Source organism: Onychomys torridus, chromosome 16, assembly GCF_903995425.1.
Source record: "Onychomys torridus chromosome 16, mOncTor1.1, whole genome shotgun sequence".
Lineage (NCBI taxonomy): Eukaryota > Metazoa > Chordata > Mammalia > Rodentia > Cricetidae > Onychomys > Onychomys torridus.
In genome coordinates this window covers 62,926,761-62,952,695 of record NC_050458.1, presented here as the reverse complement: position 1 = coordinate 62,952,695, position 25,935 = coordinate 62,926,761, and the positions used below count along the sequence as shown (strand labels likewise).

The 25,935-nt window shown below is 43.6% G+C and overlaps 1 protein-coding gene across 3 annotated transcripts in view; it reads right to left on the bottom strand.

Annotated features, from left to right (window-relative positions):
* Pfkm (phosphofructokinase, muscle) overlaps nucleotides 1-25,935 on the bottom strand; it is a 46,364-nt gene that overhangs the window by 18,652 nt on the left and 1,777 nt on the right. Inside the window, exons 1-2 of one of the 3 annotated variants that reach the window (XM_036208855.1) lie at nucleotides 10,476-10,609; nucleotides 5,171-5,263 (exon numbers count right to left, since the gene is read on the bottom strand). In XM_036208855.1, the coding sequence (XP_036064748.1) occupies nucleotides 5,171-5,255 (85 nt within the window). In that variant the 5' untranslated portion in view covers nucleotides 5,256-5,263; nucleotides 10,476-10,609. Of the gene's footprint in view, nucleotides 1-5,170; nucleotides 5,264-10,457; nucleotides 10,610-25,935 lie in introns of those variants that run through there. The other 2 variants (XM_036208856.1, XM_036208857.1) reach the window with 2 other exon arrangements.

Here is a 25,935-nt window from a genome sequence, read left to right as displayed (position 1 = left end):
AAGAATGGAGAAGCACAATATGAGCAGAGGCGTCCAAGCTTGTTAGGAGTGGTCCAAAAATGCAGCATTTGTCCTGAAACCTAGAACACTATTTCCTGTTCTCTTTGTCAGACAACTGAGGAAGACCTAGGCAGGAAAAACTGTGGGAAGGTGGGGGCCAAGAAATAACTTCAGATAATTCGGTGTCATAAAGAGTACAAAGCAGAATAGAAAGTGATGAGGGGGGGCTGGAGAGATGGCTCAGTGGTTAAGAGCACTGACTGCTCTTCCAGAGGTCGTGAGTTCAATTCCCAGCAACCACATGGTGGCTCACAGCCATCTGTAATGAGATCTGGCGCCCTCTTCTGGCCTGCAAGCATACATATGGACAGAACACTGTACACATAATAAACAAATGAATCTTTTTTAAAAAGTGGTGAGAAAGAATGCCACAGGGGAGAAGGTGCCCATATGCCATTTGAAGAAGTCTGACTTTTATTCTGTAGGTCTGGGTTTAACTGGGGATCCATGGATGTGTGATCAGTTTCAGCAAATCCATCAGCTCCATAAAACTATTTGAAAGTTTGATGGTCATAACATTTTGTCTGGGAGAAGGCCCATATTGTTCATGATTCTTAAAGGGGTTTTTGACTCTCTCATGCATGTAACAAAAATAGTTTCAGAATCTCTAAGAATTTCAAGAGTTGAGGGACATGATAAGATTTGCATTCTATATCAGAAGGGCTCTGGCAGCAGGGTGATAGGCAGCCAGGTAGAGGGGTCACTGGGATTAGGGGGCCTTCTGGCATCCTAGATAAGACATGAGGAGGCCTCACTAGAAAGGGGCACGTGGGACAAAAGAGATAGTGGGCAGAAGACACTCAGAGAACAAAGAAAGGGACTTGGATCCAATAGGCAAGGTGATTAGATTTCATACCCCGAAGAGAGAGGTCCCCCATTCGGACATAGGCAAAGGATAAACTGAAGTGCCATTAACTGGGCATTTAACTGGCATACCTGGTTTGGGGTGGAGATGATATGTTCACATTAGGATGTGCTGAAATTAAAGTCCTTGCGGGACATGCACACCAACTTGGAAGAGAAAACATATGATTAGAAAGGCCAAGGCCAAGGCGCTGAGAAGTGACTGTGATTGCTAAAAAATGGTAGGAAGAGAGATACAAGAAGGAGCAGGGCTTAGTAACACCTTAGAAGTCAAAAGAACCATTTCCAAAAGCAGGAGCAGTTCTAAATGCATCTAAGAATGCTTCTGAGATGAAGCTGGAAAGGTTGGGCTTGTCAGTAGAGACACCTATGAGCACAGCTTACTCGTGACACCACTGAGGCAAATTCCATAAAGTCTAAGAGTCTAAGTTCATATCTTTAGTTGGAATGATCTGGAACAACAAAAACCTGCACAGGGAGAGGCTTCTCAGAGGCTCTAGTGTGTGTGAAGGGAGCGTGAAAATCAGGGCAGAGCCCTCAATACTTCGGGACAGATGAATAAAGCCAGCTCAAAACAACCTTTGCAGACTGTGGCTGCTTCTCTGGGCTGCCATACAGCCTGGATTTCCTTACTGCATCTGGAGCTCTGGACTACACACTGGTGATCGGAGGAAATGAAGAACTGTTCTAGCATCAGAATAGTTTTCTTTCTGACCCCCAAGCTGAGTGAGGTGTGAGGAGCACAATGAAAGAAAAGAAATGACCTGAAAGGTCTTCCCTGGTAAGCAAGCACTAGTTGGTAGAAAAATCCAAATCTTTGGGAAGAAGAAAAACCCCACGGTAGGGAAGACCTGTTCTCCCTGCCTACCCCCCCACTTCCCGACTTCAGTCCTGCCAATCTGCAGAGGCCGCCTAACCCACTGCCCCATTGACTGAGTGTTTCCTGACAGTTTGAGGGTCTCCTGTGTCTAACCCTAGGTGCCTGGAAATGTCAGACCGGGAAGTATAGTTTAAAGGCAGAGCCCCCAAAGTCTTGGTCTCTTCTACCCAACCTCATGGCTTAGCCTAGTCTGGCCCTAAGCCAGTCCTGGCCTGACTTTTCTTGGCTGTTCCATGTTTCCCTAAATAACCCTCTATGAGCAGCTGCATGATTTATTAGAAGCAAGATGGAGGATAGGATTACAGGAAGCATGCAAGAGATATTCTGGGACAACCAAGAGGGGCCCTGAAGGACGCTGTAGGCTTGCAATCTGAAGCAGCCAATGGCAGCCTCTGGGGATCCTTAAAGGAGAAGAACCAGGTCTTGGTGTCTCCACAAGACTAGGCAGAAAATAGAAGCTAATAAAAACTGCTAATTAAGGATGACCGTGCATTTCTGATCTTCTTGCCTCTACTTCCCGACTGGGAGTCCAGGTGTACACCACCATACCCAGGATGTGTGGTATTTCATGTGTCTAGACAAGCACTCTACCAAATGAGCCACATCTTTAACCTGATCACAAGGGTTTGGGAAGTTGGTACTGACAAGTTTCTTCCTGGGCTTTGGAAACGTTAAAAATTATGACAAATGTTTGTTATATGTGAATTGTACTTTCTAACGGATGTATACTAAAAATTATAAACCCTATAATAACTATCCAGAGAGATAATAGAATCCCAGTCCTGTACTCCTTTACAAACAGGATATGCACACATTTGGAGCTATGGCCTGGAGACAGAGGGCTAGAACAGATGGCTGAGGTCCTTTCCAAGGCTGAATATGCCAATGTCAGGAGGCGCAACAAGGTATGATCAGTGAGGCTGTGGCCTTTGGGGTTAGAAAAGGGAGTATGATTTAGTATTTATTCCATTCAGCCTAACATTGTGGAATTCTTGACTTTGGAGCTCAATACAATGGCCACATTCCTACTTCAAGATACTGGCTTTGCTGGGCTCTAAGGGTGGCAGCTGTGGCTTGTATGGGTTTCATAGAGGTCAGTCTTGCTTTACCATGGCCCCTTGGGGAAAGCAGCATTCCTGTGCTCTCCTCCTGGGAGGCCCAGCTCACTGTCTCTGCGAAAGTCACCACTGTATTGGGACTTCTTCTTCAGCTAGGGTGTCTAGCAGTATTTCAGACTTCTGTTCTGGTTCCTTGTCTTCTAGAATTTCATTTTCTGTCTCTCTGGATCCCTCCTGATATGCACCTATCATATTATATAGATTCACAAGTGACACACTAACTCTTAGAAAGTCCCAGAGGCCTTGGCTCTCTTTCTCTGTCTCTTTTCTTTTCCCCTCCCTCTCTTCTCCCCTCCCCTCTCTTCTCCCCTCCCTCTCTTCTCCCCTCCCCTCTCTTCTCCCCTCCCTCTCTTCTCCCTTCCCTCTCTCCCTTCTCTTCTCCACTCAATCCTCTCTTCCCCTCCTCCCCAGAGAAGGTCCTTTTCTTTCATTCCTTTCAAATGGTCTCATGGGTTTTTCACCAGGTTCTCTTTTTTCCTAACCTAACCATCTAAGCACACAGGACACAGGCATCACTAAAAGGTGTATGTTAAAGAGCACAGTACTGGCATGGAATTCTACCAATAGGGAAGAAGCAGCAGAATCTGGTTAGAAGCCTTTCCAGCCACCACCATGGTTCTGGATCCCTAGTCTGGTGACTCGAGTCTCTGTGCCATGGCCTCTCCTCCCTCAGTTTCTTCACTATTAATTCTGATTTGTTACATACACCACAAGTATAATCAATAAATATATTAAAAACTTTAAAGCCTGGTTTGTACATATACTAATAGAGAATACCATGACACAGGGTCTGGGGAGATAACTCAGTCAGTCAAAAACTCAGATTCCAGCACCCACGTGAAGCTGGGCACTGAGCATGCATCTGTAAACCCAGTGCTGAGGTGCAAAGACAGGTGGAGCCCCGGAGCTGGCTGGCCAGTGTGCCCCAGCCATGTGGGATATGCTTATATAATCAGTGAGAGACCCTGTCTCGAAAGAAAGAAAGAAAGAAAGAAAGAAAGAAAGAAAGAAAGAAAGAAAGAAAGAAAGACGGTGAAGAGAGACTAAGGAAGACATCCACCACTGACCTCTAGTCTCCACATACATGTAACACACACACACACACACACACACACACACACACACACACACACACACAAATACCATGAGAGCAAATATCTTTTTCATGGACGCATCCTTAGCACCTGCCACTCTGTTGGAGTACAGAAAGTGCTCAATAATTCGTTGTATTCATTAACAATCCACTTACTGAGTGTGTAGCATGGGCAGCCACTCTTCCAGGCGCCATACTTGAATAAAGTGATCGTTTTCTGTTTTTGTTGTTTTTTTAAGCGTTTTTCTTGTGAAGCATTTCTCAGTTCCACTCACCAGGTCTTATCATATCCAACATGGCCAGTGCACACTGGCTTACTTTTATTCATGTGCCTAAGTAAGAACCCCAGTGACAAATGGGATCTCTCTCAAGAGAAGTCGGCTTCTTTACAACAGGGCTTTGCACAAAGTGAGTGCTTGGTAATCAATCCTAAGTCACCAAGCACCCTCGAAAAGCCTAGGGTCAGAAGCACCAGAGGAAACCTTACATTTCTTTGTCTATCATGTCTCCATTTCTTGTTAACCCCTCAAAGAGATTCTTCTCTACAGCATACTATCAACTCGAACATATAAAAAAATGAAGTGGGAATTGTTTTGTTCTTGAATCATACTTCCATCTCTCACATTTAATCTTTCCCAAATACTTTATTTTTATCGTTTCTTAGACTCTATTCAGAGAAAGGTTCTCTCTGTTTGCTGCCCCTTCAGCCCCACTGGGTCTGTAGCAATTAAGGAGTACTCTTCCCATTTGTTAATGGGCTAATGGAACAGGAAGAAGCAGGGTGGCAGAGACCTGGCTGGCGCTGGTGACTGGAAACGCTTTCCTGAGGATCCAGCTGGGTTGCCCAATACCAACTCTCTTCCCTTTCCCACTATCTCCCACATCCTTGAAATGAATCCATTTATTGCTTTCTCAACAATCTTGTCTCAAATTCTCGACAATGCTGCTCAAGGACCAACAGCATTAACTTCCAGAGAAACTTAGACAGAAGTTCTACAAAAGTCCAGGAGCAAACAGTATCTAAGTAGAGGTTCGTGTCAGAACTTCTAGGAAGACCCAGGATCCAGTGTGAACTGGATAGTTCTAGTCTACAGACGGAAGGAGTCAAGAAACTCAAGGGTCATAGCAACCATGTTTCTGTCCCCTTTCACTTACCTTGGGCATCTCCACCAGAGGTTAATACGGCAATGGCCTTGCCGACCCCCAGGGTTTTGGCTGCGTGATGCTCTTCATTGGTCATGATCCACTCTAGAATTCAAGACAATTAGTCAGTTAAGATGCAATGGATCAAGGTGCCACTTGCTCAAGAAGTGTCTGCCTTAGACTGGCTAGAGCCACCTAGTCAACTCTCTCACTAAAGCCAGGCTGTGCAGTCACAGAGCTTTGGAAGTCTTCCAGAGGAGAGCCGCACCCTCTCAGAGTGACAAGCTAAAGTGTCAGAGTCATCTAGACCAAGACTACATAAGTCCTGACTTATCCCTCCCTGTCCCCTCCCACCCCAATTGGAAACTGCCTTCAGAACAGGCTGAGGTCGAGAGGAAAGGGCACCTGACTTGAAAGAAATGAGGAAGCAAGGGGGAACTCTGAGTGCATCTTGGGGTCCTCCCTTTCCATGAAGGAAGGAGGTCCTGCAAAGGGCATTGGTCAGGTGAGGTTTGAGGTACTGACAGAGAATCAGCAATGAGGAAGCAGATAGTCAAGCACAGGTTGGCTTCTGGCTAAGAGCAGCAGGGATGAGTGACGCAGAGTGAGTGAGCTAGAACTGGTGTTTGAGGTTATAAAGGCACGTAAGAGCCAGACAAAATAAAGACGTCCATCTTAGGAATGGTTAGGGTCTTTCTGCAGTTCCGCCCATTCCTCTCAGGCCAGAATGGGCACCAGATCTTATTACAGACGGTTGTGAGCTCCCATGTGGATGCTGGGAATTGAACTTAGGACCTCTGGAAGAGCAGCCAGTACTTTTAACCTCTGAGCCGTCTCTCCAGCCCAGCTCTCAGCTTTTCAAGCAGCTGCTGAATCCTTTGTCTTTGGACTTTGCCCTTCACATTACATACTATCCAAATGGAAGGGTAACAAAATTTCTGCCATACACATACACACACACATACACACATACACACATACACACATACACACACACACACACACACACACACACACACACACACACAAACAGAAGCATACCAGTATTGTGAGACCTTTATATAGCCATTTATATGGCTATATATGCAATATAAAACACAAGACATACTTTTATATCCATAAAATGCCAATAGGTTCATCCCTCCCCATTACCCAGGCTAAAACCTGTTACTTTAAAAATGTATCTCACCTGCCTCTCAGAATCAGCAAACCCTACTGTCCTTCCTTTTTCTCTTCCCTGCCCATCCCCTCTTTTCTATCCTTCTTACCTCCTTCTACCTGAGTCGTTGTGGCAATAGTTGGAACTTATCTCCCTTAACACAGTAGCTTGCACTGCACTTCTTCGCTTTATTAGGAACACAAACTAAGCTTGGGTGAGAAGGCTGCAGGCCTCTGAGGCTTTGATGGAAGGAGGAGCCATGCAGAGGAAAGACAACCTCAAGGGACGTTTGCTTCTGGCCAGCATCTGGGGAAATTGGGACCGTAAGCATACAAACCCACAGATGCCAGTAAAATACGTGTGGTGAGACAAACATGAAACCAGACACATACAGTGAGAGACAAAGACTCACAAACATACTACAAAATCAGCATTGACCGGTTGAGTCAAAGCTTCTTGATCCGGCCTTCAGAGCTCCTATGATTGAGCTCCTGCACATTGCTCCAACCTCCTTACTGCCCCATGACCCATGGATCCTTTGATCCACTGCCATCTGAGCATTACTTTGCTCATCCCAACTGCATCCTTTAGCCAGGCTAACCTGTGTCTTTCCAGCCAGCCAGCCAGCCAACCATACATACATACATGCCTCACTCTATCTTTTTAAGCTACACCTCCTCACCCTTTTTAACCTAGTAAATCTTTACTAGCCATCAGAGGTCCTGAAAGCCTTCTTTTTGAATCGTCTACAGGTCACATATTGTTTGGAAAGAATCATTCATTTAGTATTTAATACAACTTTAATGACGTTTTAGTTGCTTCTTATACACTGACAGGAGGGCTACACTAGATCCAGTGTCAGCAAACTACAGCCTGGAGGACAAACCCAGCCATTGTCACTTATTTGTATGGCAGCAAACTATGAAGGGTCCTTATATTTTAAATGGTTGCACAGATATTTTATGACATGAAGAAGAATTGAAGTTCAAATCCCCATGGAGCTGGGTACTTGCTTGTAGTCCCAGCTACTCCAGACTGGTAGAACTCAAGAGTTCAAGACCAGTCTGGCAACCTATCTCAAAGAGGGAAAAAGAAAAGGCATGTCCCATGCTCTCCTTATCCACTCCCATTCTGTGCTCTAACACTGGGCAGGGACTGCAGCAGACATGCTGGTGTGCAAAGCCTAGAATCCCCTGTGTCCTGTTAGCAAAGCTTCCTGACTGCTGCAGGCTGCAGGAATATATCATAAGAACTCAGCTGGTTATGGCAAAGCCACACCTGGAGGGATCAGGGAATTCCTCCAGAGGAAGCCAAATTCCAAGGAGCTTTTGGTGTTATTTGGCTTGTTATATATCAGCTGTATTCTGTTATGAAAATCATGTGTGCCTTCATAGTTTTCCCAATTGACTTTTCCCTAAGAAGGGCTAACAGTGTGGACTGATCACTCTCTGGACATACACATTCCAGGTATTTGGAGAACAGCCTCAGAAAAGGCTTTCTCTGGAACCAGATATGCTAACTGATCATTGGCACTCAGTTGACCTTCTCTTTTACCATTCCCATTTTGGATTGTTAAAGAAAGCCTGGTGGTCACTGCCGGAGGAAAAATTCTACCTGCCTTTGTGATCCTATAGAATTCAAGCCTGGTGACCTTGCTCGACCAGGGGCTTGATATAACCGGATTCCAGGAAGACTTAGGTGGAACGTAGAGAGCAGAGGACGGAGAAGAGAAAAGAGAATGGAAGAAGTAGATGGGTAAGAACTTGAGAGGAACAAACTGAGACAGGGAAGAACTAGATTGAAGGGCTAGAAGAGAGTACTAGAGGAATGAGATGGAAGATGAGGAAGAGCCAGATGGGGAAGAACAAGATGAGAAAGAAGGAAATGGGAGAGGAGCTGATATGGGAAAGAACTAGATGGATGAGAACCTAGAAGGGGCAGAACTAGATGAAGAAATTTAGATAGAACCTAGAGGAGACAGCAGATAAAAGTAGAAAGAAATCAGGTAAGAAAGGAGCTAGGCATGAGAGCAGAATAGAAGCTGTGTAGAGAGAACTGACTCAGAATAATAAAGTGAATGGACTAAGGAATTTCGTGTACATAGATTCATTTCTTTTCTTCAAAGATTAATTATCAGCTGGTTGTAGATTTTTCCCAGATCCTGGGAGGGGACTATCGAGGGGCTGGACCCCCATAGTCCCTGATACCTGACCACTGGGCTGCATTACTGTTAGATGCACTTCCTCTAACTAGACTACAAATTCCTCCAAGGTGGGGAATATGTTTATTTTCACAGCTACTTCCAGTGCTGGAGAGATGGCTCAGAAGTTCAGAGCACTGGCTGCTCTTCCAGAGGACCTGGGTTCAATTCCCAGCACCCACATGGCAGCTCACAACTGTGTGTAACTCATCTCCACTGGACACCATCTTCTAACCTCCACAAGCACGAGGCATACATGTGATGCACAAACATATTTTCAGACAAAACACTTACAAACAAAATAAAAACTGGAAAAAAAAAAAGCAAAGCTAGTTCCATTCCTACTCACTGGAGCGTGCACACAGGGGAAGCTCAGCAACATGAGCTGAAGAGCATCAATGAACTGATACACCACACATGTATGAAGAGTGGGCTTGGGAATGGACAGTGCTCCATATTCTACTCCTAAAAACTCAGGGCTGGGAACACAGCGCAGCTGTGCAGCACTGGCAAGACCCTGGGTTGAGTGCATCACAGTTAAAAAGGAAGGAAGGAAGAAAGGAAGAAAGGAAGGAAGGAAGGAAGGAAGGAAGGAAAGGAAGGAGGCAAAAAATGGAATTAGTCTAGAACTACCAACAGATTAATGGGTAATAGAAAACGTGGTACATATACATAATGGAATTTTACTCCGCTGTAAAGAAAATCTAAATTATTAATTTCTCAGGAAAATGGACGGACTGCATAGTGCAATATTAAGTGAGGTGACCCAGACTCAGAAAGACAAAAACTGCATGTTCTCTCTCAGCCGAAGAGCCTATCCTGTAAAGTGTACCTGTATACCCAAGAATAGGAGTAAGTGTGAGAAAATTAGTAAGGAGACCAAGAGAGTGCAAAAATAGGCGATGAAAGATGGAGGAGGGGGGTGGAACACGAAAGAGGAAAAGAGATCAAGGGGTACAAGGAGAGGTCACGGGTAGCAGTGTGGTGGGGAGATCTACTAAGACACAGTTTGTTCTAAAGTGTCATAATGATATCTAATAGCTTGTACGGTAGTTTTAAATGAAAACAAAACAAAACAAAAAACCACTCAGGCATATCTAGGACTTAGAAAGTAACAAACTGGTAAAGCAACATGTACATACATATACCTACAATGTTAACGTCTCGATTTCTGTTGTTCTTGAGAAAGACTACAAGATTGCAGGAAATAGGAACCCAAAAATTTGGAATAGAAAGAGGCAGACATCTGACTATGCTGCTCTTTAAAACCCTGAGTTTTCTCTTTTTCTTTCCCTCCTGGAGTTCATCACTGGATTGGGAGGCTCATCACCTGTAGAAGCCCCTGGATGCCTCCATGTCATAGTTTCAGTGGGGGGAGAGAGAGTTCACCCTTACCAAGGTTAGGAGGGCTGACCTGTAAACAGCGGCTCACCTCCTGAATCTGTATGTCAAGAGACATAGGACACAAAAATGCATGCGGTTCGTACACCCGCATCCTTTAAGGACCTACAGTGACACGCATGTGGAGAGAATCACGGATACTAAATATAAATATACAGAATCGTGTGTGTGTGTGTGTGTGTGTGTGTGTGTGTGTGTGTGTGTGTGTGTGCAAGCACGCAGGAGGCAGGAATGCAGCCTGGCAGCATCATAGGTGCACCAATTTGAACAGGCTACGTGCCAGGGGAGGGGTCAGGTAGCTAAGTGCAAAGCAGCTGAGCACTCCGGGCCGCCCGTGCGTCTGGGACCTGAGCCTACAAACGCTGGGAGGTTAACCGAGGGGCTCTGCTTCTTCACGCGTCCCCAGCACCCATCCCCCTCTCGCCTGCGATTTCGGATGCCTTGTCACGCCTGGCCCTCTGTCCTTTCTGTCCTCCCCACCGCCTGCTCCCAGCACGTTCGCTCCCAACTCACTCTCGGCTTCGCCCCTTGCTACCCACCCTAGGCCTCCCTCTTGCCTGGTAGTTTTAGCTCTCCTCCGCCGCTGCTTTCTTGCAGATTGTCCTTGGGGAAAGGGGGAGGGGAGCTCGGCGAACACGGGGAGGAGCCAGGTGGAGGCAGCCGCCCGAGGAGGAGAGGCTTCCAAACCTCCACTGGTCAAAGCTGGCAAGGAGGCTCCGCCTTCCCCTGCTTGCCTCTCTCCTTCTCTTCCTCCTCCCCTTAAGAATTCGGCTGCTTTTGCACGCTTGCTTCCCCGGGACGCATCTTTATCTTGGGCTTATGTACGTGGTGAGAGTTAGAAATTACGTAGTTGCTGATTTTGTTTCCAAATGAGCCAACTTTTCACTTCCTGGACTGCCTGCAGTTCCTTGAGTTCAAATATCCTCTCCCTCTGTTAAAATCCTCCCCTCTGCACTTGGCCAACTCTGTGGCTCTTTCAACAAACATTTTATGCGGAGTCTTTGTGCCAGACTTTGTATTAGATCCCTGCCTTTAAGAAACACCCAACACTGGTATCTCTTATAGAATAACGACAAAACTCCTCCCACATTTGCATCACCTCTATCCCAGCTAGCATGGTACCAAAAGGAAAGAGCCCCTCCTCAAGTCGACCGCAGCAGGATTGCAGGGTTTTTAGAAATGAGCAAGCACCTCCGTGAGACTTCTGGGAACTCTGGGAACAGATGCCCTGAGCACCACGGGCATCCCAAGCTCAGACCCTGCGCTCTGCTCTCTGGCTCCGCTCTTGGCCTTGGCTTCCTTCAATGCTGCCACAGTCAGCTCCACTCTAGTTTCTCTGCTGCTCTTTTTCTCCTGCTAACTTTTGCCTCTGCTGTGCACATCCCAGCTGCCAATTAACAGGAATGCAAGTGAACGGGCAATGAGACCTTTTGACTGAACAGTTATGCACGTTTATGTTGCAAATGACACCATAAAGAAAGCAAAAAGGATGACCTGTGAAACGGAAGAAAGTGTTTGCAAGTTGTGTATCTGATAAAGGACCAGAATGTAGAGGAAAGAAAGCCCTCAGACGTGCCTGGTAACCCACCTCATGCCTGCCTTTCTGTATTGCTTTCCCCACACAGCCACCACCAGATCAATGCATCTCGCAACCCTCATCTGAGAAGTTTCTCTCCGGAGTAGATGGAGATAAACACAGAGACCCACAACTGGACAAAGTGCAACAAGTAAGAGGTCACCCCTGCACCCCAGAGGCTCATGAATCATGTCCAGAGGTCAGAAAGAATGTAAGAGCCAGGGGTGGTGGATGACTATAAGGAAAATCATCTTCTGGACACCTCAGGATACTGCAGATACCAATACACAGCAATTTCAATAGCATGCCCGATACCCAAGCAAGCCAAGGCCAGACCAAATCCATCATGGAGAGAGGAGCTGGACAAATCCCAACCATGGAGCAAATGGCAAGTGTTAGCTGCTGGGAGAGAGAGAGAGCCAGTTTTCTAAGAGCTTGGCCCTTGATAAGCTGACTCCAATGGAAGACCACTTCCAAGAATGTTTGGACAGCACAAATTGGTCTTGAAGGGTTAAAAGAAAAAAAAAAACAAACCCACAAAGTTGGGTGGGTAGAAAAGAGGTGGGGTAGATCTGGGAAGAGTTGGGGGAGGGATGAATATGATCACATTGAATATGTACACGTTGTAGGGAGCTCAAACCTATTATAGAACTAATTTTAAAAATATTTATACATGAAAAACCCTCTTTTCGTTCAATAATTAAAATAGTTAAAAATGGCAATGGATCTGAGCAGACATTCATCAAAGAAGACACAGAGTTGCAAAAAAGCACTAGCTGTGAGGAAAACAGTGAGAGACTCTTGCCCGCCTTTCAAATGACTCATGCTGTGGGACGGTCTGTCTGTCAAATGTGTTGCTCTGATTGGCTAATAAATAAAACACTGATTGGTCAGTAGCCAGGCAGGAAGTATAGACGGGACGAGGAAAGAGAAGAACTTTGGGAAGTGGAAGGCTGAGGCAGACAGACACTGCCAGCCGCTGCCATGAAAAGCGAGATATAAGGTACCAGTAAGCCACGAGCCACATGGCAACTTATAGATGAATAGAAATGGGTTAATTTAAGATGTAAGAACTAGATAGCTAGAAGCCTGAGCCATTAGGCCAAACAGTTTAAATAATATAAGTGTCTGTGTGTTTATTTTATAAGTGGACTGTCGTACTGCTGGGGCTTGGTGGGACTGGGAGAGAAATTCTAGCTACAGACTCAGATAAGAAAAGATAATACCAAATAATTGTGAGACTATAATGTTGTGGGAGATTTGTTTATATTGTCACCACATGACCACCAATGGAGTTAAACTTTGATACAGAGGGTGGAGTTCACATTCAGCTGGCCAGAAAAAAACCATAGAGTTTTCTGGTGGACCCAGATAAAGATAGGGAGACACAGGAAGGAATAAGGAGGGGCTTGGGAATATTTGAGGGCCTTTTCAATCTGGGAAGGTGGAGAGGAGGGTCAGCTGATCATTTCTCCATCACTCTGTGGATCTATCAGATTTATACCCTAATATCTGACTCCAGAGCTTTATTTATTAATTGCACAATAAAAGTAGGCACTATATATGATACCCAACATGGGCCACAGATCACGCCAAAGCAGTAGGGCCACCACTGCCAACTTCCCCCCACTCACCCCAAACCCTCCCAGCTAGCTGTGGGCCTGTCTCATAAGATCTAATTGCACTTTGAAAGATATGCTTAATAAACAGAAAGGTTTAGTAAAGACCCCCAGATATAGATTACACAGTACTCTATTAACTTTAAATTTTTGAATGCTAATGAGAAAGGAATGGCAGCTGTTGGAGAGACATTGGATAATAGAAAAAACTGCTGAATTAAATCAGCCTGTATACTTCAGAGATGTGTTGACCTCAGAATGGAAACCAAGATAGGTGTTACATTGGGGAAGAGGTTTTGCTTTTGTTTCCACAAGTTTATACCCTAATATCTGACTCCTGAGCTTTATTTATTAATAGAATAATAAAATTAGCCCCTATACTGCAAGGCCACACTGAACATTAGTGAACATCATTCATTGTTGGCAGAAATTGTTGGCACTTTAAAGACAGCTTAACAGTTTCCTGAACAGGTAAATGTGGGTTTACCACAGACATTGAATTCCTATTTTACTTCAACATGTTATGTTCACACACACACACACACACACACACACACACACACACACACATACACTGCACATACATATGTGAAGCAGCTTTATTCATGGTTGCCCCAAATCAGAAGCAACCAAGACATCTCTCAAGAGGTAAATAGGTAAAGAAAGCATAGTATATTGATACAACAAAGTATTATTCAACAATAAAGGAAATGAATTATCAAGCCATGAAAAGATATGGAGGAACCTTAAATGGATCTTTCTCAGCAAGTTGGGCAGTCTGAAAAGGGTACTTGCTATATAAGATTCTACTTTCTGACATTCTGGAAAAGGCAAAACTATGAAGATAAAAGATCAGTGATTACTTGGGGCTTGAAATAGGAGGGAGAGGAATATGCAGAGCATGGAGGATCTTGAAGGAGGTGAAATCCTTCAGTAATGTTGTAATGGTGGATACATGTATGACATTATACATGTCTCAGACTTGTAGGACTACATAATGTGAACTACTGACTTCAGTTAGTAACAGTGTATCAATATTGGCTCATCAATTGCAATAAGTGTGCTGTGCCCATGCCAGATGCTAAACACAGAGGAAACTGAACAGGATAGAACTCGGTTTTATATAACTTTTAGAAAGAAGTTTTTCTCTTTGGGGTTTTTATTTTAGTTGTATTTATTTATTTATTTTGGTTTTTCGAAACAGGGTTTCTCTGTGTAGCTTTGTGCCTTTCCTGGATCTCACTCTGTAGCCCAGGCTGGCCTCAAACTCACAGAGATCCACCTGCCTCTGCCTCCCAAATGCTGGGATTAAAGGCGTGCGCCACCACCACCTGGCTATTTTTATTTATTTTATTAGACTTAGAATATAACTGAGTAAGTCAGTAACCCCATAACACCTGTAATTTATCAAATTCTTATGACATGAACATGTTAGTTGAAAGTAAATAAAGTGAAAAACAGATTAGAATAGTAAATCATTGAGATTATTCATTCAGTACTGCTCAGGGAAGAGTCACCAGTGAACAGAGTTTTCCAACACTGGAGACAGAGGGTGAAGCTGCACAGGGACAGCTCATTACAAATGCCTTCTCTTGCCTTCTCTCTTTTTTTCCCCCCTGTGTAGCTTTGCATCTTTCCTGGAACTCACTCAGTAGCCCAGGCTGGCCTCGAACTCACAGAGATCCGCCTGGCTCTGCCTCCTGAGTGCTGGGATTAAAGGTGTGCGCCACCACCACCACCTGGCTCTCATTTTAAACCTCAAAACAGAACATTTTTCCTTTTCCAAATTTTCTTTCATCAGATAACTTTTACATTCAAAATATGATTTTCCATGGATAGTTACAACTTGAATGAGACACTTTCATCTAGCTATTGTCGATTTACTTAGTGAATCAGAGTTTGGATTCATAAGTCGCTGATGGACTGGTGGTGAAGACAATGTTTGGATCTAAGTAGTTCTAGAAAACACGGTGTATGCTCAGTCTCTATCTAACTGGAGTTGAGATGCATTCCCGAGAGCAGAACATTGGTGAACGGAGCCTACAGGCTAACATGTGGTGACTAAGGGAGGCATCTGAACATCATCATACAAGCTGGAGCGCCTAAAGAGAGTGTCAGCAGACCCAGATGATGGGTCAAGAAAGGAATGTAGAAGTTAGATGACACTTCAAATCCTTGAGAAAACTCAGGTCAGTTTCATTGCTGGGATAATGTAATGCAGCTATAAAAGTATGTCCCATAACTTCTTCCAAAAGAAGAAAGCCAAAGTTTTGATTTACACTGGAGAAGAGCCTGAGGACTCCTGAATTTGTCTGTCTCAATGACTGAAGTACAAGAAATAGGCATGATATTGCTTGAAAACTTGGTTTGGAATAAAATATACTTCAGACTTCTTCATTCTTTGAAATGTATAATTCTAATTTAGGGCTTAGGGTAGTGGCAGTAGTGGGCATGAGTAATAATGGTGTCAGGCGAAGGGAAACATATGATAGTGAGGTCTTCTCTTCTACAGAGAAACTGTAACAGGAGATAGCGAGGACAGCGTTATTCCTTAGAATGCTCTTCCATTTTCCACTCAGTACTAAGTAGTCACAAGGGTCACTGGTTATCAAGACACACTGATTACCAGTGAAGTCCTTAGACACAGAGGAAGATTTACATTAAGTGGGCAGCTGGGTCTGCTGGACCAGAGCCTGGCCCACAAAGCTGCATGGTGCCCCAAAGCTTTGCTCCTGGAGGCAGCTCTGTCCCACATTCAGCATAAATGAGCAATCATGTTTTCCCTCATGTAATAGGAAGTCTGAAGATAAAAACACACAAATCTAGGACTACTACTGACATGTAAAAAAGGCCACAGGGGAAGCCCACTCAGTTGTGATTTTTCTCCACAGTGCCCTCTGTGGAGTAGAGTTTCATTTCCATGGTCACAAGATGGACCTTTTAACATTAGATACTGGACTCTTGCAAGGTGAGAAGTAATGAAATGGACAAAGAACACAGCACATAGGGGATCCACAAAAGTATTCTCAGTGGCATCTTCCTATTTGTCAAAGGCTAGAGTAATGGGAAATAGACGCTAATTGTAAGACAACTCATATGAGACTTTTAAAATGCAACACACTCTACTAATCTGATAGAACCTGTGTTGATGTAATTATAAACAGTCTTATTAAATGAGAAATACAGAGCCAAATGCAGAATTAAAAGCCCAAGAGGTTAGAGTAGAAGCTGAGAGCTGAGACTTAAAACTGTCTTTCTTAACCTTTGCTGCCGCTGTCATCCTTCCCCTCAGAAAGAGAGCTACTTCCTGTGTATCTGTCTTTTTATTGACTTTCTGTTCTGCCTTCTCATCGGTTGTAAACCCAACCACATGATCTCCTCATCACTGCTTGTCTATACAGACCTCCAGGTCTTCCATGGTTGGTATTAAGATTAAAGGCATGTGTCTCCATGCTGGCTGTATCCTTGAACACAAAGAGATCTGCCTGTCATGTGATCTGGATTAAAGGTGTGCACCACCACCACCCGGCTTCTGCTATGGCTTGCTATTAGCTCTGACCCCCAGGTAACTTTATTTATTAACATACAAATAAAATCACATTTCAGTACAAATAAAATATCACCATAAACCTGGATACTTTTGACTTAGGCAAGGACAAGCTTGGAAGCTGGGGAGGCAAGTGCACACATGCAGGAGCCTCAGCTGGACAGCAGGCCACAGACCTACCAAAAGATACGTATGATGAAGGCATACAATGGCTGGGCATGGTGGTGCATGCCTTTAATCCCAGCACTCAGGAGACAGCGGCAAGCAGATCTCTGTGAGTTCAAGGCCAGCCTGATCTATACAATGAGTTCCAAGACAGCCAGGATTATCTTGAGAGACCCTATCTCAAAACAAAAACAAAAAACAAAAAAGATACCACAATGTATTTGAACTAGACACCAGATATCATCCAGTACATCGTACAATGCTGAATATCCTACTGGGTAATTTATCCAGAAGGAAATTGAGAATTGAGATATAGGCAAGATAGAAATACTATGTATATTTTTATGATGAAGAACACTGGTTATTTATAGAAACACCGTCTTAAGAATAAAGACTAAACACTAATGAGCTGGGGTCAGTTTTTATAATAAAACATTGAAAAATGCACTCCTGTGTTCTCTGGGGTTTCTCTTCCAGTGAGACATCTCACATGTGTTGAGTGAGGGGACTGTGGTGAGATCCTCTCACACAGGGAGGAGAACAGTGTCACTCACACCTCCCGAAAGAACTGCAACAACTTCTAAACATTTAAAAAGAAACTGCTTCTAGTGTGGCTGCTCATAACAATCGCAAAAACTGGAGGAAATGACTGAGAAATAGCCAAGATTACTATCAGTCTCAGTAATGCTGTCTCAGCAAAGGGCACATGGCCCTTTGTCATGGGAACTCCTGTGCATTGTGAGATATTTAGCAGTATCTTGGGTACTCTGGAATATTAACTGCCATTCTTTACAAAAGCTGGGGAGCAGGACTTAAGGGTAGGAAGAGAGGCCTATGTGACCCACAGGTCATGTTCCTCAAGGTGCCTCAGTGCAGGACCACGTATCTTCTGGTGGTTGTAGTTAAGTTTCTGTACTTCAGAAGCATACAGCCTGTCATTGCACAGGGCACAGCTGTGTATACTGATGGGCAAAGAGCTAGAGAAACAGCTATCGAGCCTGGAGCTATCAAGCCTGGAGCAAACATATGCTCCATTTCCCCGGATACTAGAGTGCAGCATCTCCCTATGTAATTCCACTTAGAACAAGGACTAGAACACTCTGGGAGGAGTGTCTAAGATTTTTCCTTTCTTCAGAAAAGCAGAGGCATCAGTAGGATAGTAGGTCAGGGTCTGGGCACATCTTTGTGTTCATAGCTCTGGCTTCACTTGGGTTATTTGATGACATGACTTCTTCAGCAGTATCTTGTATGCAAAGAACAGAGCAAGGCAGTGGCAGCCACCTAAGGCAGGACCCTACTTTTGTTTCCCTCTAAACCATCACCTACCAAGAGACTGAAGATCCTTTTAAGAAGCAAATATGGGAGATTCATTTGGGTGAAGACTCAGAGGCTTTCAGTCTGAGGATTTGTGGAAACAGGACTGTCTGAGGAGTTGTTGAGTCTAGGAATCCAAGCACCCAGGGAAGGAGCTGTCTCTGTGGGATGCGACCAGAATGGACCTGAACACTCTGCCCAAGGCCAGCCTAGGGCTCATCTGCTGATCTTGCAAAGCCCGACAACTTGGAGGCATTGGTGAGATGGCCCTACAGATCAACCTGCTCAGCTGAGATCCACTCGTGAGAGGTTTCAGAAGCCTGCAGTCTGCAGTCTGAGGAAACAAGATCAGCTGAGGGGTTGACGAATGAGCAAAATGAGACCCGAGAATGCAAGAGAAGGAGCTGTCCAGCCACTGAACCAAATTACCAGACTCATAAACCCACCCTACAACGACTGGGAACAGGTAGAGGCCCCATCTCTGGACTGGCAGATCAGGTCTCTAGCCCCTAGGCCCATTAGAGTCCCAGGGACCAGACAGCTACCTTTCCCTGCTCCCTCACAAAAACAAAACAAAACAAAACAAAACAACAACAACAAAAAAAACAACAACAACAGCCCCTGCCCACCCAACAACCACTGGAGCCATAAGCCCACCCTGCACCAATTGGGAACAACTGCTCCCTGAGACAGAACCCACTAACACTGATTGGATTAAGCTGCTTCTGGACAAACAGAGCCCAACAACACCAATTCGACCAAGAACTCCTAGTGGACCAAGACTATTAATTAGAACAAGAGAGGCACCCTCAGACACAGACACACGCCTACACCGAGCAGAGGAAGAGATGAGTAGACACCAGTGCAAAACTACAGGCAACAACATAAAGACCTATATGACACCATCAAAACCTAGCGGTTCTACATCTGCAAGACCTGTACATACCAATGCAGAAGAAGCAAAAGAATTCAATCCTAAAAATTACTTTAAGAAGATGATAGAGGCCCTCAATGAGGAAATGAAAAACTCCCCTAAAGAGGAAATAAAAAATTCCCTTAAAGAAATAGAAAAACAAACAAAAAATTGGAAGAAAGCAAAGAAAAAGTAATTAAACAGATGAAGGAAACAGTTCAAGATTTGAAAATTGAAATTGAGACAATAAAGAAGACATAAACTGAGGGAATGCTGGAAATAGAAATCCTGACTAAATGAACAGGAACTACAGAAACAAGCTTAACCAACCGAATGCAAGAGATGGAACAGAGAATCTCTGACGTTGAAGACACAACAGAGAAAATAGATTCGTCAGTCAAAGAAAACACTAAAGCCAAAAAAGTCATAAGACAAAACGTCCAAGAAATTTGGGACACCACAAAAAGACCAAACCTAAGAATAATAGGGATAGAAGGAGGAGAAGAATACCAACTCAAAGGCACAGAAAATATATTCAACAAAACCATAGAAGAAAACTTTCCTTACCTAAAGAAAGAAATGCCTATGAAGATACAAGAAGCTTACAGAACACCAAATAGGCTGGATCCAATAGAGACTATGAAAGCTAGAAGGTCCTGGACAAATGTTATGCAGACACTAAGAGACCATGGATGCCAACCCAGACTATTATACCCAGCAAAACTCTCAATCACCATAGACAGAGTAAACAAAATATTCCACGATAAAAGTAGATTTAAACAATACCTGTCCACAAATCCAGCCCTACAGCAAGTACTAGAAGGAAAAATCCAACCTAAGGAAGTTAAACACATCCACGAAAACTCAGGCAATAGATAATCCCACACCAACAAATACCAAAGAAGGGAAACACAAGACTACTACTACTACTACTACTACTACTACTACTACTACACACACACACAGGAAAGAAGCAAATATGAGGGCTGAGGTGTGGTGGTATTGTGTTCCCCAAAATATTGTACACTCTAATAAACTTATCTGGGGTCAGAGACAGAACAGCCACAATATTAAACATAGAGGTTAGACAATGGTAGCACATGCCTTTAATCCTAGCATTCCAGAGGCAGAAATCCATCTGTTCAAGGATACAGCCAAGCATGGTGACTCACGCCTTTAATCCCAGGAAGTAAACCTTTAATCCCAGGGAGTGATGGCAGAAAGTAGAAAGATATATAAGGCATGAAGACAAGAAACTAGAAGCATTTGGCTGGTTAGGCTTTTAGGCTTTGAGCAGCACAGTTCAGCTGAGATTCATTTGGATGAGGACTCAGAAGCTTCCAGTCTGAGGAAACAAGGCCAGGTGAGGAAGCTGTGGCTTGTTCTGCTTCTCTAATCTTCCAGCATTCACCCCAATACCTGGCTTCAGGTTTGTTTTTATTAATAAGACCATTTAAAATTCATGCTACACTGCAGATGTAGCTCAATGATAGAATGCTTGCCTAGCATGCATGAGTTCCTGGGTTTACTCTTTAGCACCATAAATCAAAACAGAACAGAGCACCTCACTAACCCTGTAACTGTTAAGGAAATGAATTTGTGGTGAAATGTTTTTGTTTTTGTTTGGTTGATTTCCCATAATGGGAAAATGTTAACAGACTCTAGAAGACATTGTGTGGTTGTGTTCTTGTTTGTTTGTTTATTTGTTTGTCGAGACAGGGTTTCTCTGTATAGTTTTGGTGTCTGTCCTGGATCTCACTCTGTAGATCTGCCTCCCTGAGTGCTGGGATTAAAGGCGTGTGCCACCACCGCCCAGGTATTTTTTTTTTTTTTAAAGATTGATTGATTTATTATGTAGTGTTCTGTTTGCATGTATACCTGCACGCCAGAAGAGGGCACCAGGTCTCATTACAGATGCTTGTCAGCCACCACGTGGTTGCTGGGAATTGGACTCAGGACCTCTGGAAGAACAACAGTCAGTGCTCTTAACCTCTGAGCCATCTCTTCCACTGATCTTGTTCCTATAATCCTTTGGGCATTCTCCCCAGTGCTCAGGTCTTACTGGGCCATATTACCTTTCCAATGAGTCAATCTCTTCCCAGATACCTGGCTCCTGCAGTCATTCCTCTGGCCTTCCTGAGTTAGTCCTGTGCTTCTTATGATGAGTTTGTGTACTGCTTTCCTTCCCTGAATTCACACATTCTAATTCTATAACCATGAAGGACATGTGTGTTTTGTTTACTCTGTTCCCAGTGCTAAATACAGTGCCTGACATAATATGTGGTCAACAAAATTTCTTAGTAGAAAGAAAAAAAGTAGATAGATAGATAGATAGATAGATAGATAGATAGACAGACAAAAAGAAGAAATAATAAAATGGAAGGAAAGATGGAAGCAATCCAGAAAGACTGCATGGGAGGCCAAACTGAGACTGGAAGGTACTTAATTTCCTTTCTCATGGAGGAAAGCTGAAAAGACGGAGTGGCTATTACATGAGGCCTATGTTCAAATGCAGAAGCTGAACATTCTAATTTTGTCCATGAGATAATGGTTAGCGCAAACTAGAGAATTAAGTTCAAATTAGTCATCAGAGCAAAGGGGGTTTGAGGTTGTGGGAGCCCATAGAGGCTTCCTAATGAGAACTTATTCAGCAGGGCTGCATAGGAGATGCTTGGACTACAGGAGTGTTTACCAAGTGTTTGGAAGGGTCTACACTTGGCTGTATGTTATGCTTTGATCTTGCAAGGGGAGGACTTTTGCCTCTCCCCTTGGCATATTATAAAAAACCCTTTTCGCTGGGCAGTGGTGGCGCACACCTTTAATCCCAGCACTTGGGAGGCAGAGGCAGGCGGATCTTTGTGAGTTTGAGGCCAGCCTGGTCTACAGAGCGAGATCCAGGAAAGGTGCAAAGCTACACAGAGAAACCCTGTGCCGAAAAACCAAGAAAAAACAAAACAAAACAAAACAAAAAAACACCAAAAAAAAACAAACAAACAACAAACAAAACAAAAAGTTCAGAGGCACTTTAAAGCTGGTACCAGAACTGTCTTTTTGAACTTTTCAGACTTAAGAAATGAGATGGACAGGAGTGGTTTAATTGTAATGGAACTGTTTTGTGTATGTAAATATACTTTATTAACTGTGGTGACTCATGAAACTTTTGTGTAAAAATGGGACTGTTCGGTGTAAGTATAGAGAAATTTGTTTTTTCTACCCAGGCTCAAGATGCACCTGAAAAAATTATAAAGAAAGGGGGGGAGTTAATATTCCTCAGTCTTTTTAATTCTTTAAAAAATATTTTTTCGCGCTGGAGAGATGGCTCAGAGGTTCAGAGCATCGCTTGTTCTTCCAAAGGTCCTGAGTTCAATTCCCAGCAACCACATGGTGGCTCACAACCATCTGTAATGAGATCTGGTGCCCTCTTCAGGCCTGCAGGGATATGTGCAGACAGAACACTGTATACATAATAAATAAATCAATCTTAAAAAAATATTTTTTCGCCAGGCTGTGGTGGTGTATGCCTTTAATCCCAGCACTTGGGAGGCAGAGTCAGGCGGATCTCTGTGAGTTTGAGGCCAGCCTGGTCTACAAAGCGAGTTCCAGGAAAGGTGCAAAACTACACAGAGAAACCCTGTCTTGAAAAAAAAATTTTTTTTTCTTGTCTCTTGAGTAGATTAATTGCAGCCTGTGTTAATGTACACAATTTTTGTTAGCAAAAATTGTAAATAGTTCTACTGAGAGTTTGCTTTTGGATGTAAGCTTATAAGAACTATAATTGTGTACAGTAATGTTTGTTCTAGAATTATGTTAACCTGTTAATGTTAATGGTGATGCTAAGGAGTCTTTAGAGTTGATGGGGCTGCACAGGAGTTTATTGATTTATTTGATGCGGTTGCATCAAGAGTTTATTGACTTAAAAAAGGGCTTGGTGCAGCTAAGACTGCTATAGACATCTTAGACCCATTCTTTATCATCTTCTACTCCCTTACTGGGAGGTGTGGCAGTCATAGGGAGCAGGAGTAGTGCTGTGGTAATTCCAGCTACTTTCAAGCTCTTAGTGGAAAAGCGGCTTCAGAGCTGCATAGGGTTAAGCTCTGCACCCTCCCCTGCCAGAGGCTGGTAGTCAGAGAGAAATATGTCCTTCTTTCTAGCTGTCAACCTAACACTGAGTACACTTGGTAGAAAGTGTATCTCAAAGATGGGAAGGGCTGTCTAGTGAAGGAGGAGACCTAAGACAGGCACAGTCCATCTGAGAGGTATGAGGGGCTCTTTATATCATTAAGAAGGGGGACCTGTGGGAGGCTTCCTAGGGAGAACTTACTCAGTGTCAGAGAATCTGAGCTTGCTTTACCCAGCAGGGCTGCGTAAGGAGATGATTTGGCCAAGGGCATGTTTATCAGGTGTTTGGAAGGGTCTACACTTGGATGTACAGTGTGCTTTGATCTTGCTAGGGGAAGGTCTTTTGCCTCTCCTGTTGGCATATTAATAAAGGGCAAGGCTGGTATTGACCCAGGCCCTCCTGAAGCTATTCTGTGTTTCTGTCTTTCTTCTTGCTGGCTAGGTCTATTTTTCTACCTATCATTTCTTAATTCCTCTCTCCTCTACCTAAGAACTCTTCAAAGGGTGGGAGCAGGTTGGAGCTGGACTTCTACAGAGTCTCACATGAGGTTAGTATTAGGTATAGAGCAAACAAGACTGGGAAATTCAGGAATGATAGGGCACCTGGGAAGCAACCTGAACATATTCACTGGAAGAACAAAGCTGCTGGGTGGAGTTACTGTGGTGCCAGCTGCTGGCTAAGGATGGGCAAAGCAAGTCAGATGAAAGGAACATTCGCAGTTGCCAGATAGGCGCCCCTGTGTTTGAATAAACTAATATTCTTGAATATAAGCCATTTTTCATGAGTTCTGTTATACTAGATATACTAAGAAGACAGCATTAGGTTTGAGATCATGTGGGATCATGGTCCCCGCATCCATGCTAGACCTATCCAGGCAGCCTAGACACTTGCCTGGCACCACTAATTTCTACATCTCTATGGGATCTTTAGAAATTCAATATTTTGAACCAGCATCACCAACCTCTTAACTTATATGCAATTTCATATATCACCTTTCCTGGACTGTTGACTCCTGAGGAATAGGGAAGGCATCTAGTTCATTTCCTCATCTTCTATTGAGTCTAATACAAGGAGTTCAGATAGCACGCTCTCAAAAAGTATGAATAAATGTTGTTATCTATTGCTTAGGCCCTCAAATGGTTAATTAAATTGTTAACCCCTATTTTAAATTTTATTTTACTTTTATGTGTATGGGTGTTTTGGCTTCATGTATGTGTGCACCACATGTATGCACTATCCATGGAGCCAGAAAAGGGTGTCAGATCCCCAGGGGCTGTAATTACAGGCTGTTGTTAGCTACCACGTGGACTCGGAATCAAACCAGTGTCCTCTGGAAGAGCAGCTAGTGCTCTTAACTCATGAGCCATCACTATAGACTCCAATTTTTAACTTCCCAAGGAAAACTTTTTAGCCCTAAATTCCTTCTGAACTTGAGCTAAATAATTTCTAGTACTTTTCTGAACTGTAAGTATTAGGATAATGATAAGTCATATGTCTGTCTACAAACTTACGCATACATACATACATATATGGGAGGAGTCAGTTTGATTAGCACAAATGTCATGATGAAATGCATTATTTTGTATTCTAACTTTACAAAATAATTTAAAAACTCTTGATAGATTGGCAGGTTGATTGGGTTAGGCACACAACATACAGGCAATTAGTAAACATACCTCTGGACACGTCTGTGAGGGTACTTGCAAAGAGTGTTATTAATAATAGAAGGGAAAGCAGGTGCTGTGTGTTGCTGGCACCATCGAATAGGCTAGAATCCTGGGCAGAATAAGAGGGAGTAGAGATGGAGGGCATGCAGAAACACAGGCTTCATTTACTCTCAACCTCCAGTCCCCTGATGTGAACTGCTCTCCCCATATGTCTTCCCCAGTAAAGTGGACTGAAACTTATGAAACCGTGAGTAGAAATAATCTCTCTTCCCTTAAGTTATTTGGCAAGAGCATTTTGTCACAGCAACAGAAAAACACAGCACGTTTTATAACGTATCATTGTAATATGTCACTGGCTCACAGTGGAAACTAAAGTATTTCAGTGAACTGGCACCAATAAAGACATATTAGTTGAGAAGAAACGTATAGATGTTTTTAAAATTTAATATGAAGTATTGGTGACTTGAATCTTCATTAAAATATACAAGAGTAACCCGTTGTTCAATTTTTCCCAGGGTAAAATTTAGTGTCTTTGGAGTCATTTTGTAACATAATAAATAACTCTTTAATTTAATCTATTAATTGAAGTTTCACCAGTCTTTTTGTTTGTTTTGTTTTGTTTGTTTGTTTTGTTTTTTCAAGACAGGGTTTCTCTGTGTAGCTCTGGATGTTCTGGAATTTGCTCTGTAGACCAGGCTGGTCTCGAACTCACAGAGATCCACCTGCCTCTGATTCCTGAGTGCTGAGTTTAAAGGTAGAAGTTTAACATTTTTATATTTTATATTTATATTTTACTAATAATAGGGAATCCAGATTAAATAGTTTATAGTAGCCGGGTGGTGGCGGCGGCGGCGGCGGCGGCGGCGGCGGCGCACGCCTTTAATCCCAGCACGCGGGAGGCAGAGCCAGGTGGATCTCTGTGAGTTCGAGGCCAGCCTGGTCTACAGAGTGAGTTCCAGGAAAGGTAGAAAGCTACACAGAGAAACCCTGTCTCGAAAAAACGAGAGAGAGAGAGAGAGAGAGAGAGAGAGAGAGAGAGATATTATAGAAACATGGGAGTCAAATGACTTAACATCGCTATGGGTTGGAAATAATT